General features: G+C 34.0%; 1 protein-coding gene across 3 annotated transcripts in view; it reads right to left on the reverse strand.

The window, feature by feature from the left end:
• Positions 1-1,725: 1,725 nt before the first annotated feature.
• The window catches only part of LOC137246994 (mitochondrial glutamate carrier 1-like), an 84,870-nt gene continuing 72,919 nt past the window's right edge, over positions 1,726-13,676 (reverse strand). For 2 of the 3 annotated variants that reach the window (XM_067778073.1, XM_067778062.1), the window contains one exon: positions 1,726-10,363. In XM_067778073.1, coding sequence (XP_067634174.1) covers positions 10,219-10,363 — 145 coding nt within the window. In that variant the 3' untranslated portion in view covers positions 1,726-10,218. The remainder of the gene's footprint in view (positions 10,364-13,676) is intronic. The other variant, XR_010951755.1, reaches the window with a different exon arrangement.

Below are 13,676 nucleotides of genomic sequence, written 5' to 3' on the forward strand. Positions count from 1 at the left end.
CGGAGCTTTGTTAAGCGTTGAGATCTAAAACTGCTCAGCTACAGAATAAATATCATCAGCTGAGTATTATACATAACAGTTGGAAATAATACATATACTACATAGTTAAATAAGTGAACATTTTATATAAAGATTTATTTTTATTTTTATTATTATTTTGTTACGAGTTAAGACAGGATAGGATAGTTTTCTTTTAGTAAAAAGTGAATCTGTTATATCAAACGGGTTCGAATGCGAGTTAAAATGATGACACAAACACCGAAAAGGCTCATTTAATTCGAAATTAGTTCTGCACTGCCTCAAAAGAAGAGATTTGTAATGTCTTGACACTCGTGATGGGACATTGAAGTTTACTTCGTTCAAAAGAAAGGGGCTAGAAATCAGTCCATTCAGTAGTTTAGCCATGAATAATACGCCTAGCATTTCTCTACGACTTGCGAGATTTGGAAGATTGATAAGCTTTAACCGACTAGTATAAGGTGGAAGATTATACCCAGTCTCCCAATGAAAATTCCTTAAAGAAAAAAGTAAAAATTGCTTCTGTATTGACTCTAGTCTATCTGCATGAACTTGATATCGCGGATTCCAGACTATTGATCCGTATTCTAGTATCGGTCTAACTAATGTGGTAAAAAGGGCTTTAGTTACATAAGGGTCACTAAATTCCTGAGACCATCGTTTCACGAATGATAGAACACCTCTAGCCTTATTGACAGTAGTCATAATATGAAGGTTGAAACTAAGTTTAGCATCCATGGTGACTCCTAAGTCAACAAAATAATTTACTGATGCAAGAAAAAAATTACTAATTACGTAAGAGGCTGCTGGCAAAGATCTTCGAGAGAGGCACATGAATTTATATTTATTGAGATTCAGCGGCATTGAGTTTGCGTTGCACCAAGCAACTAAGCAGTTTAAATCCGCTTGAAGCAGAGACGTTCATCAATAGACGCATAGGACCTAAAAAGTTTAACATCATCAGCATACATTAAAATTTTGGAATATTTTATTGTGGTACAGATATCATTAATAAATAGCAAGAACAGAATTGGACCGAGATGACTACCCTGTGGGACGTCAGAGGGAACATTAATAACATTTGAAAGAGTATTTTTAAAAATTACTTTTTGCGTTCTACCGCAGAGATACGAAGAGATCCACTGGGTGAGACCAGGTTGGAAGCCAAGTCGATCAAGCTTGTGGATAAGCAATGAGTGTGAAACTTTATCAAATGCTTTACTGAAATCAGTGTATATAACATCGGTGTGAAGATTTTCTCTAAATCCATTAGAAACATGAGTTGTGAATTCAAGTAGATTAGTAATGATAGATTTGCCTTTACAGAACCCGTGTTGTGAATCTGTAATCAACGTAGAAATGGAAAATGTTAGCTGATTAGTAACAATGGCTTCAAATACCTTTGGGATGGCAGACAATTTTGCAATTCCTCGATAATTTTCTACACATGATCTACTGCCGTTTTTATGAAGGGGTATAAGAAAAGATTCCTTCCAAGCAGCAGGAAGGCAGGAAAAGGCAGAAGGTTTCAAATAAGCGGAATTTCCCAGAATTCGTTACAATATATTAGGCGTTTTAGAAAGTAAATTCTCTTACAATTTTGCAGTTAAACCAATGTTCCGGCGGTTCAACGTCTGTGGGGTCTGCTAGTGGAAAGTTAAATACTTACGCTTGTCATCGACAGAACTTATGTAATAGATATTGTCATTTTGTTTTTTTGTTGCGAATTTTATTTTATTTTAGCCCATACATAAAGACATTTATATGATAAAAATGCTATTGAACAAAAATGCTTTTTTAATTGATTCAAATAAACAATTGAACACACGTTTTATTGTAACCAGTTGCAATGCGAAATTTTAGTTTTATGACCCCCTGATGAGTTCAGAAATACTTCATATGAATTGACTGTGAAAGTTGTATTTGTAACTTTTACCCCAGTAAATATTCGGAGTCAAGAAAGTGACATAAGAGACACCTAAAGCGCGGTATCCATATTGGAAGAAGTGAGTGAAAAATTCCATACCGCAAAACGCTCAAGATATTCTCAAGAAAAATTTCGTTTGTCAAGAAGTGTCCACCTCTTAAGAAAAGTCATACGCTTTCTGCCCCCTTTTCCAAATCATGCACAACGGAGATATATATGCGTGTATCATTATTTCTTGAGCAACGACCCTGTAAGAACACCGTCAGTTCAACACCACGAATTACAGTGACTGTTTCCGAGTTTTTGAAAAAATGTGTAGTTCTGTTTGAACAGAGGTGTTCTTTTTCAATTCTTTAGTGTATTATTTTTAACTTAAGTGCATTTTCAATTAGAACATGTTTATTTTAACAAATTTACCTCTAATGCATTCCTGAATCTGAATTTTGTCTTACAGGAAAGCGATGCCGCTTCATATAGAACAGAGGGATAGATAGAAAGAAAAATGTTAAAATTACATGGATGCTACTATTTTTCACACAAGAATATATGCGAAATTTTTCTTAAGCGCGCTTACACTCACTATGATCTCATTTAGGATATTATATCGGATATGGGCGTCGGATATGAGCCTTATTTCATACATAATGTGAGCCTGAACAGGAGTCCGATCAGACTCCTATTACACTCATAAACAGCTCATAATTTATTTCTTATATGACTATTTTCGGATTGCATTATATAAGGGCCTAGAGTTGGCCCGTTCGAGGCGGATTTTTGATGATAGGCATTAAAAATGCACATCCGGACCCTTGCTGGAAAGCAGGATATGTGGGAGTAAACCTTCTAGGGTAGGGCATACCGACCACAGCGCAAACTGAAAACATACGATGGCTCGCCACACCAACTAACCAACAAACCACGGAGGAAATTTTGAGATTGCAATCAAGAAGGTAATTATAGACATGATCAGTCTAAGCGTTCATACCAATTTAAAAAGACAATTTTTCCAAAATAAAATATGTATGTATGTACATATATCTGTTCTATAGTTTACTTGTTGGCTAACACTCTTGGCATATGGCCCATAGTTTCCATCATATTGGAGTCATACAAGACGCCTATGTATATGATCACATTTTTGAAGCTCAAACTTCTCATATATGTCAGACTCATTTCGTACTCTCAAATTAGGGGCGCTCCAAAATGTTTGAACGGATAATGAGGTGAATAAACTATAAATGAGAAATGCAAAACAAAAATAAAGCAAATGCTTCAAAACAATATCTACATATCTCTCATTTACTTCAATAGTGTCATAACTCAAGAAACGCAATTTTCCAGGAGAGCCATTCAAAGATTTTAACTGCCATATGTTGCGCATATAAAGGCACATTTTCACTTTTTAATTCACGTGGTAAATTTTTAAGTGATCACAAAGATTTTTTTATACAACATAGATCATGATATTGGGTACATTTATATGTTATTAACTCAAAAGTCGTGTTTTTTAGTTATGACACTATTGAAGTAAATGGGCGATATGTACTATATATTTTTAACGTATAATAATTGAATTGATCCTCTATCTTTTTACAATAAAACTTGCAGTATGTATGTACATATGAATAATGTTGAATTTAAACAATTGAAAACTACTTTATTTAGAACTGAATATACATACGTCGTATCATAAATGGAAAAAATATCAAAGGAAAATGCAATGAGTACTGCTTATTGTAAATTCGACAGTTTGTTTATTATAATTGGCTAGCAGGGCTGCGCAATTTAATTTTAATATCTTCAATAAGAATAGAGTAATGGAATAAAACTCGAAAACCTCATACAAATTTTTGTGACTGTCACATTCCCGCGGTTTAAAAGCCATTAACGAGTTTTTGATGTCTTCTCTTATATGTACCAAACCAACTTCGCCTTGTAATCGTCCAGTTTCTTCAAACAAATGTTTACTGGCTATGGATATTTAAAAAAAAGCTCATCACTAGCACTAATAGGACCCAAAAGTTGACATTGGGAAGGCATGGGATTTTTGTTAGAATTTTTGATCCACGAACCGGTATTCACCGTTTGATCGCAAAGTTAACACTTCAAAGGCATTCCCAGAAATAGTGCTTTATCTGGGAAAATATTTCAAGTCAATATTTTTTAAATATAAATAAATTTTGTTTTATTTTAATATAAATAGAATTTGAAAATAATACACATTTTTATACTCAGCTAAGGCAAAGCTCCCAGAGTATATTAATTTTGTCCGCATAGCGATAGCATTAGTGTAGAAATGATAAAAACTTAATTAAGCATGAAAACAAATACCAGCAGGATAGCCTAGTGGATAAGGCAACTGCAGTTTCACCATGTGATTCACGGTTCGAATCTCGGTGAAACCTTTGATAACATTACAAAATTGCCTGATGATGATTACGTTGGCGGCTTTCGAAATGGTTCGATCGCAATATACCAGTAAATGTTTCTTTCTTTTCAGTTTCTCTTAGAAAAACATAATAATTGAAATTCAATTAAGCTCATGAATTGAAAAATAATTTTATACCAATACTTTTTTACTGTACGATAGAAGCTCTTAGCTATCGGACAACTAAGCCCTGCTACAACAACAACAACACACATTTAGGGAAGCTTTAAACAGACTTGTCATTTATACTGATGAATCCAAGCTAAAGTGAGGGAGTGGCACAGTTAAATTTTCAAATATGTACATACGAACTTCAATATAAATAAATTTTTTTTTGCAATTCTATTTTTATAACTTATACAGCAATTTATTGTCATTTTTTCATTGTTACGCATTCTATATGCAAGTCTGTATAGCAGTTTCTTCTACAGCTTTTGTCAACTAATTAGCAACGATAGCTACCTTTATATAGTCCTAATTTCTTGAAGCAAATTGATAATGCAAGTTTCGAAATATGTAATATTAAACTAATTTTCTTCCGAGAATAGTGCGTAAATTAATTTGCAATGGAAAAACTTTACTGATACTAAAATAAATAAAAATAAATAAATGTAAGACGCGATAACCTCCGCAGAGATTCTAGGCCAAGCTTCTCTTCCAATTGGCGCCGTGCTTCTTTTAATTTTTCCTACAAATTTGCGGGACGGGACCTACGTATTTTATGCCTACTCCGAACGACATCTAGAAGGCAGATGAGTTTTCACTGAGAAGCTTTTCATGGCAGAAATACATTCGGCTGCACCGCTTAGAAAAACTGTCTTCTAATTGAAAAAACTTGTTTCTAAAATTTTAATGTTGCTTTGCCCGGGAGTGAACCCAAGTTCTTCGGTGTGGTAGGCGGAGCACGCTACCACCACACCACGGCGGCCCCAAACTAATATTAATTAAGCAAATATTTAATCTAATCTATTTGCCGTTATATCTTTTCCTATCTATAAATACATACACAAAAGTTAATTACAGTAGATTGTCCGCCCATAACTTCGAATCGACTTCAGAAAATAATTAAGCTGAATAATTAATAGGTCTCCTTCATCTTAATAAACCGGCCTATCATAATAGAACCGTTTTCTTAAAAGTTCCTGTTAATAAGCTCGTATCTCGGCAAAAAAGTTTGTAAATGAAAAAAAATTTTTTTTGACAAGAGTATATATAGAGCTTTATTTCTTTTTACAGTTAGTTAAGGCTCGGTAACTATAAACAAAGATACTGTAACGAATTTACTGCAAATCCTCTTATATGCAATCCTCTGCTAAGTTCGAATCACTAAACTGTTGAATAAATAACTCCAATATAGAATAATGGAAAAATGGCCTTTATTAAAGTACTTCACAATAACACTTATACTTTGCTACTCGCTGGCTTAATAACCAAACTGATTGATAACTCAAATGAGACTCTACTATTGGCCGCCAGATCGCGTGCTTAATCAATAACTGATTGATAGCTCAACTCAAACTGAATTACTTCTTACTCGCTTGCGCCGCTTTTATAGTTTACGCTGCATACATCTAGGCTCTTCTATTTCCAGAGCTTACCAACTATTTCGTGTGTTTATAGTTCTCATATAGTTTCTACTTGTTTACAATTCAGCGTCTCTCAGATGTATGTGAGTTTGTAGTTTACAGTCTCTCGCACACACCTAGGCGTATAAGTAAATGCATCTGTGTGTGACATCTCTCGGCTGCCTTATATATGTGTATACATGATTTGATTATTGACGTAAATACCACTTAGCATGGCCTTAGCATCGCCTTAGTGATGGTATAACTTAGTGATGCTAATATCCGTGACAATACATAACATATCGTTAGCTTAATTCACCAAGGCCCTGCCATGCAAACGAATTAAAAAAAAAACTGTCTTCTCAATTGATTACTTATAGTAATGCAAATTCAACAGGTCTGCAGTGGAATTCATTAACTTTTTTAATGAAAATCACCTTCGCGGGTTCGAATCGAGCTCAAGGCCTAACAATAATTTTTTATCATTATTATTGTTATGATAAATTTTTTCTTAATTTTTTCTCCAATTTTCACATCCATTCTGCAAAAGATGTCGCAGTGTTGTGAATATCAATTGGCACGAACCAGAATAGAAGTAGGATTAATGAAGACAAACAAAAAACCGCTGTGATGGCTGAATGGTTATAGCAGCGGCGCCTAAACGTTGCCGATGAAGGAATTTAGCAGTTCCCGAAATGGATCTATACAACGAGCTTTGGCAGTTGTCTAAATTTTTTCTTTCTTCTATTCTAATTTAAAAATTTTTTCAATTAAGAAAAAATGTATCATAACAATAATAATGATAAAAAATTATTGTTAGGCCTTGAGCTCGATTCGAACCCGCGATCTTAAAATCAGTAGGCCGATATAACAACAAAAATTGTTAATACATCCCAGAGCACGGGGAAAAAGTGTCAATAAAATATGACACTATGGCGGCATTGCCATCAAACTAGTCCAATTTTCACATCCATTCTGCAACAGATGTCGCAGTGTTGTGAATATCAATTGGCACGAACCAGAATAGAAGTAGGATTAATGAAGACAAACAAAAAACCGCTGTGATGGCTGAATGGTTATAGCAGCGGCGCCTAAACGTTGCCGATGAAGGAATTTAGCAGTTCCCGAAATGGATCTATACAACGAGCTTTGGCAGTTGTCTAAATTTTTTCTTTCTTCTATTCTAATTAAAAAAATTTTTTCAATTAAGAAAAAATTTATCATAACAATAATAATGATAAAAAATTATTGTTAGGCCTTGAGCTCGATTCGAACCCGCGATCTTAAAATCAGTAGGCCGATATAACAACAAAAATTGAAAATCACCTTCGCTATATAATTTTTTTATCAATCTATAATCGGCTATTGGCACTAAATAATGGAGGAATTTTTTGATGTTAAAAATATTTATGTCACCTCGTTTGCAATGTATAAACTGAGTTAACGAATGACTGTGCTGTGTTATGGCCTGTCAGCAAAGTTTCGCTGCAGAAGCGAACATCGTCACAATCGCGCAAGATGTTGCGTTCCCAACAAAGAATTATGTTAGAAAATGAGTCGAATTCTAATTTATTTCTCTAAGGTAGAAGGTTAGAGAATGATTTGGGAATTATAGCATTCTCGACAAAAAGGGTACTTTAACCTCGATAGCGAGAAAAGGTTTAGAATTCTAGTCGAGTTCTAATGTAAATTTATAATTGGTTTCTAATGTGAATTTTCTATTTAAGCGCAGTTAAATGTAATTATTTAAAATCTATTTTAATGGGTTATAAGCTTATATGCTTCATATTAATATTATTCACATGCTTCTTATAATAATTCAAAGCCTAACTTAAATGAAATTTTCGCTGTCACATATTCCTTCAGCTCTGCGTTGATTTGAATATGGATGAGGGCACTTTTTATTCATAATGCTAGTCAAATAGCATGGCAACAGTTTTCTCACTTTCCCTCGTTAATATTAAATATTTTTATTAGTTTTCACTTACTTTTAGTTATTGCGAATAAAAAACAGATTTTGCATACCAATACTTTTCGATTCGATTTTTAATTATCTTGTATAACACTAGGGATAAGTGATAATTTCCCACAAATAATTCAAAGATGTGCCAAACTTCACATTTCTAATCTTTCTCAAATCCTTCTCTAATCGAATTTTAACCTAGTTATCTAACCTATTTTTCGATTAGAGATGCACTAAAGAACTGGATAAGAACTCTAATGTAAAATCTCAATATTTCTCTAACGTTAGAAATTGTACTTAAGAGCAATTCGGACTTAGCTCGTGAAACTTATTTCGACTTGCCCATTCATATACAAAATTTTGAGAAGCGTTGATATAAACACTCTCACTTTACAAGAAAAATTGTTGGTGACATATTTTGACTCCTATTTATTTATTAAAATGCAGTTTTTAATTCTGAAAAGTTTGAACAAGTACGAACGAGTACCAACCCCAGCGGGTTAGGGGGTCAGAATATACCCGCGGTAGGTATGCCTGTTGTAAGAGGCGACTAAAATACCAGATTCAAGGGGTTGTGTAGCGCAACCCTTTCAGGTTGCCAGCGCAATATATAGCTTATCCAAACCCAATTGTGAACTTCACCTATCCATGGTGAATCCTGTTCCATTAACAGCCGCGGCTCGGTGACCCCGACCCCATGGATCTAGGGGGTGGGAGGGCGGTATGGCCAAGAAGATCGCTTGTGGTCATAAAAAATCGTTCCCGAGATGGTCGGGCTTGGTACCGGAACGTATCGGATCTGCATCCGGCAAAGGACCTTCAACATCGATAACACTCTCCATGGCCTTCGGGGAGTGTCCTTATCGCTACAACAACAACAGTGGGAAAAATTATTTCACTTGCGAATTCTGAAAGCACTTATACCCAGAACAAATGTAAAATTCTTATCGTCAAAATCTCGTCAAATCGCATCGTTTCCATTATTTTATTAACAAACAAATATCTCTATCGGCCCGTTGCTAATTGGTTAACCTAAGCTGCATAAATTGATTTTAATTACAAATAGTGATAGCTAAATACGTTTGTAAGCTCATGGGATATATTTTTTTATAAATACTGAAAGCATGATCTCTTGGTACTGAATGTTGGTTGGATTTGAAAATATTTACTATTATGTGCATGTATGTTTGTATATACATTTGTATTTTCACTTTTTTAAATATCATTTTTAGTTTAGTTACACTTTTTATATATATTTCTTAATTGACAACTTTTGTATTTTATCCTTTTGTAATATGGACTGGATTTTTTTAAATATGTAAGTATGTACGCATTTTTCGAAACATATGCATATGTAAACATGGTTTTTTATTTTACATAATCTTTTCCAACAACAATCCTATTGAATAACAAGGGCTGATTACATTCAAGACGGCGTCTACAGACCACAACCACAATAAAGCAAAGCTTGACGACAACCGCAGCCAAGCATTGGCTTCTTAATTACTTTGAAAGCGGCAGCCACCAATAAAAATTACAGCAAACAGCAGCGAATAATTTAGAAAAAATATTAATTATGTTTAAAAAACGCCCAAAATAATGATTTTAGCTTTTATTATCAGTTATTTACTTCTATTTTAGTATTTATTGACAAAATAAAAAGGACGCCACTCACTATCGCTTCCCAAAAGTAGAATTAGGTTTAACCTGGCTACAACGGCTTTCGCGATTGATTGTCGTGCCGCTCTGCCGCGCCGAAAATAACGACGCTCATAAGAACATGTGTAAAAATAATATGACAGATGTGGCCGGCTACACCGCCGTCGTGAATGTAATCAGCCCTACAGTTAAACCCCGATTATGTATGTATGTATGTGTATGTATGTAATTTAAAAGGTTGAGCTGATAAAATAATTTTACATTCAGTGAGTCATTAACTTAACATAAATAATTCGAATGGATTTATAACTCGCAATACAACTTATGATCTATGTATGTTTCTATGTATATAAAATATTCTTGAGTCACTGTTAAAAGAAAATACACAATGTCACGGCTAGCTGCTAAACACAGTGCTTGATAATCGAGGTTTATACTGTAACAGCATTTTTTTACGAGCATTTAATACATTAAAGAGTTGGAATATTAATTTACTTTATCGTTGCAATTGCATCATATTTTTTGTTTTTTGTTTTTGTTGAAATATTGCTCATTATCATGATATTCGTTTGAATTAGTTTGCCTTTTTGTGCTAAATTAATAATCATCTTTTAACTCTTTTTTAGCTAAATTTATAACAAGTTTGACTTGAATGCATTCAATCCTTCTTAACGCCTAACATTGCCTCTGCAACACCCAAAAAGTACACCATTTGTGCAATACCAAATAGCGGTGCAATCACAATCATACGACAAAGACCTCCTTTGAAGAATGCGGTCGGACCCTCGTACTTCAATGTTTTACTACACAAATTTATATATAAATGTAATAAAATTAATTGTCATTGTAATAAATGTATACATACGTGCATGATTCAATTCCTAGAGGTTTCTTCACTAATAATAGCAGAGCTTTTACACTCCCAAGTTTAAAAATCATGGTAGGTGTGCTTTGGCGAACCCGAACTCCTCATGGATCTAGGGGGTGGCAGGGCGGGATGGCCTAGAAGGTCGGTTGTGGTCATAACAAATCCTTCCCGAGATGGTCGGTCAGGAACGAACCGGATCTGCTTCGGGGAGTGTACTTATCACTACAACAACAACAACAACAGTTCTTTGTAAAAACAAACTGTTATAGGAATTCAACCAAATATTTTCTCTTGTGCAGCTACCAAAGGCTTTCGATAAATGTTTTTGTCATTCATACATCAATAACACCAAAACACTCGTATTATATCTACTATATGTTAAAGATGCCACTAAAGCAATGGTATTCTAAGTATAATAAACATTGTTAGTGTTGTCTCTTTGCTGGTATAAATGTATAAGGATAAAGACATTTGAGAGAATTACTTTCACCATTACTACGACACCCATTCAAGTGCCGCGAAAGGCAGTAAAGTTTAACTCAATAACTGATGTACATACGTCCGTTTCATATAAATAGATAACAACTCTCCCTATTATGTCCGATTTTTGAGTGGAAGCTTGAACTGAAGTTGAAATTGAGATCAGTTAACATAAATTTAAATTTTTTTTAAAGCTAACAGTAATTTAAACTCACTCTGGGCCTTAGTATCCCCTTTGTTTAATGTCTATTTATTTTTCTACTCCTATTTTTTCAATGCGGCTAAAAATTTACCCTTGTCTGACCATAGAATATACACCTGTACCGTTTTAGATAGCGTACATTTTCTATTTACTTCACCATGCACTTTTTAACAGAGTATAAAAAAACAGACGCAAATGCATTGTGAATTCATACACGTGGCGAATGTTTGAAAAAAAACCGTTCACAATAGTAAACAGCCTGGATCACCAGTTAAATCGTTGTTCGATTACTTAAATCATTAGTTCAATAGTGGTTTTCAAAAAATATTTTAAACGACTATACCAGTCGCATTGCATTATTTACATATTTTAAAATGTTTGCTTAACTGGCTGCTCATATTTTCTTTATTCACTAAATTTTAAAAATGAATACATAACAATATGTAGTCCGGTTTTCTGTAGATACATTTAAGACAAACGTTGGGTTGAGACACAATCGGGCAGTTTATGGCGCTTCAATTAATTTACCGCGAGTAAAAAGCAAACCTTTATGCCATTCTTAGGCCATTCGCGACGGCCTTTCTCCCTGTCAGATATATTTGTTAGGTAGGTATGGGAATGGAGGAGTAGAAAGATATTTCACTTGTATGAATTCACAATGCGCAAATGTTCCATTTTTTTATTTGTTTCTCCCGATAGAAATAAATCTATCGTCGCAAAATGTCGTCGCGTTAGTTTCGCTCTTTCCTTTCATTGTGTTCACTTTCATGTAATTTCGGGGGTTATATTTTTGACTAGGTGAAGTTCGTCGCGTTTATTTCGCGGCCACAGGTCATTGTGTTTACAACTTTATACGTATATTTTTGGATTTAGAGAAACAAAATATTCAGTCATTTATTGTCATGCCAGTGAACTGAAAGGCATACTCACCTAATTCTGAGATTGAGCCCGCAGCGAGATATATCTAACATTTTTATGGTGCAGTGAAATAACTCCCAAATGAAATAACTCCCAACAAAAAAATGATATAACTCCCAAATATTTTCCATACAAATTGGGACTTATTTCATTATGAAATAGCTCCCAATTCATTGGGACTTATTTCATAATTTTTGCTCGTAATTATTCCATAATGAAATAACTCCCAAATGAAATAATCCCCAATAAAATTTCTTTGGGAGTTATTTCATAATTTTTTGAGATTGGGAGTTATTTCATTTTTATTGGGACTTACTTCATTGTTTGTAATTCAGGCATTGGGAGTTATTTCATTTTTGTTGGGAGTTATTTCATTTTCTTAAAAATACAATTTTATTAAACTTTGACGTTCTTCTAACAGTTTCTATAACTGGTATAAAGAAATCTGTATCAAAACAATGAGTTATGTTTCAATTATCAATCTGAATGCCATCAGTTCTTGTTAGAATTTTACTATTATTGATCGGTGCTTAGTGAGAGTGCAAAAAAATGTTGTCTTGATTTTGAAGTAGTGAGTGGAAAAAGAAGAAATAGCAAATTATTGTACATAAAAAATGAAAAACAATTTTATTTAAAAAAATCTGAAAGTAATGGTAAAATATTCTATACGTGTTACGAAACAAATTGTAAATCGCGAGTATCTTTGGAAAACGGACAGTGTCGAAAGGTCCGAAACTTCATAAAGCATTACCATAATGATCAACATGAGCTATATGAAGAACTCAAAGCCCTTAATGAAATAAAGGATAGATGTTTACATTCCACAAGTACTTTTGGTGCATCTAGTACTGTCAGCGGAATCCGAGAGAATTTTCAAGAAATATGCATGAGGTAAGTTAATAGTGTTACATGCATGTGTAAATTCACATTGGGTGTTAAAAAATGTCTTTTGTTAATAAAGCCAGCAGGAATCGACGAAAAATATTGATTTTAATAAAATCAAGCGTGGTCTCCAATATTTGACAGCCAAAGTGTTTGCAGCATCTCCGAAGACCCCAACTGATGTTGTTAATATGTTTAATAAAGAAAATATTTTCAATAACTTTGGACTTACTTTGCACGATGGCCAAGAAAAAACACCCTTTTATAAGTTTGCCATAACTCGCAGGGTTTTGCGTACTGCGTATTTGCATCTGATAAGATAATCAAGCTGATCGGTGAAAACGTTCCCAACAACAACAATAAACAGATTTTAATTGATGGTACATTTTCAATTGTACCACTTGGATGTTTTAAGCAGCTGATTTTAATTCATTTCGTGTTACTTTTACTAGGTTTTTCCAGTATTTTTTATTTTGACAAATAAAAAGTCAACAAAATGCTATACACATTTATTCAACTACATAAATTCAAATCTTTTGAACTTAAATGGTGCGACCTTCATCGCCGATTATGAACCCAGCCTAAGGAAGGCTATTAAAGCCTCATTTTTAGATTCAAAATTGAACGGCTGTTGGTTCCATTTTTGCCACGCGGTGCGACGTCAAATAACTACAAAGCATAAACAACTTGCTCAATTGATTCGACAAAACAGTAAGGCGTCATTGGAATACCACAAGCTTTTGTCACTCTTCCTCTGTTGCCCGCC

This window comes from Eurosta solidaginis, chromosome 1 (genome assembly GCF_040869045.1).
Source record: "Eurosta solidaginis isolate ZX-2024a chromosome 1, ASM4086904v1, whole genome shotgun sequence".
NCBI lineage: Eukaryota > Metazoa > Arthropoda > Insecta > Diptera > Tephritidae > Eurosta > Eurosta solidaginis.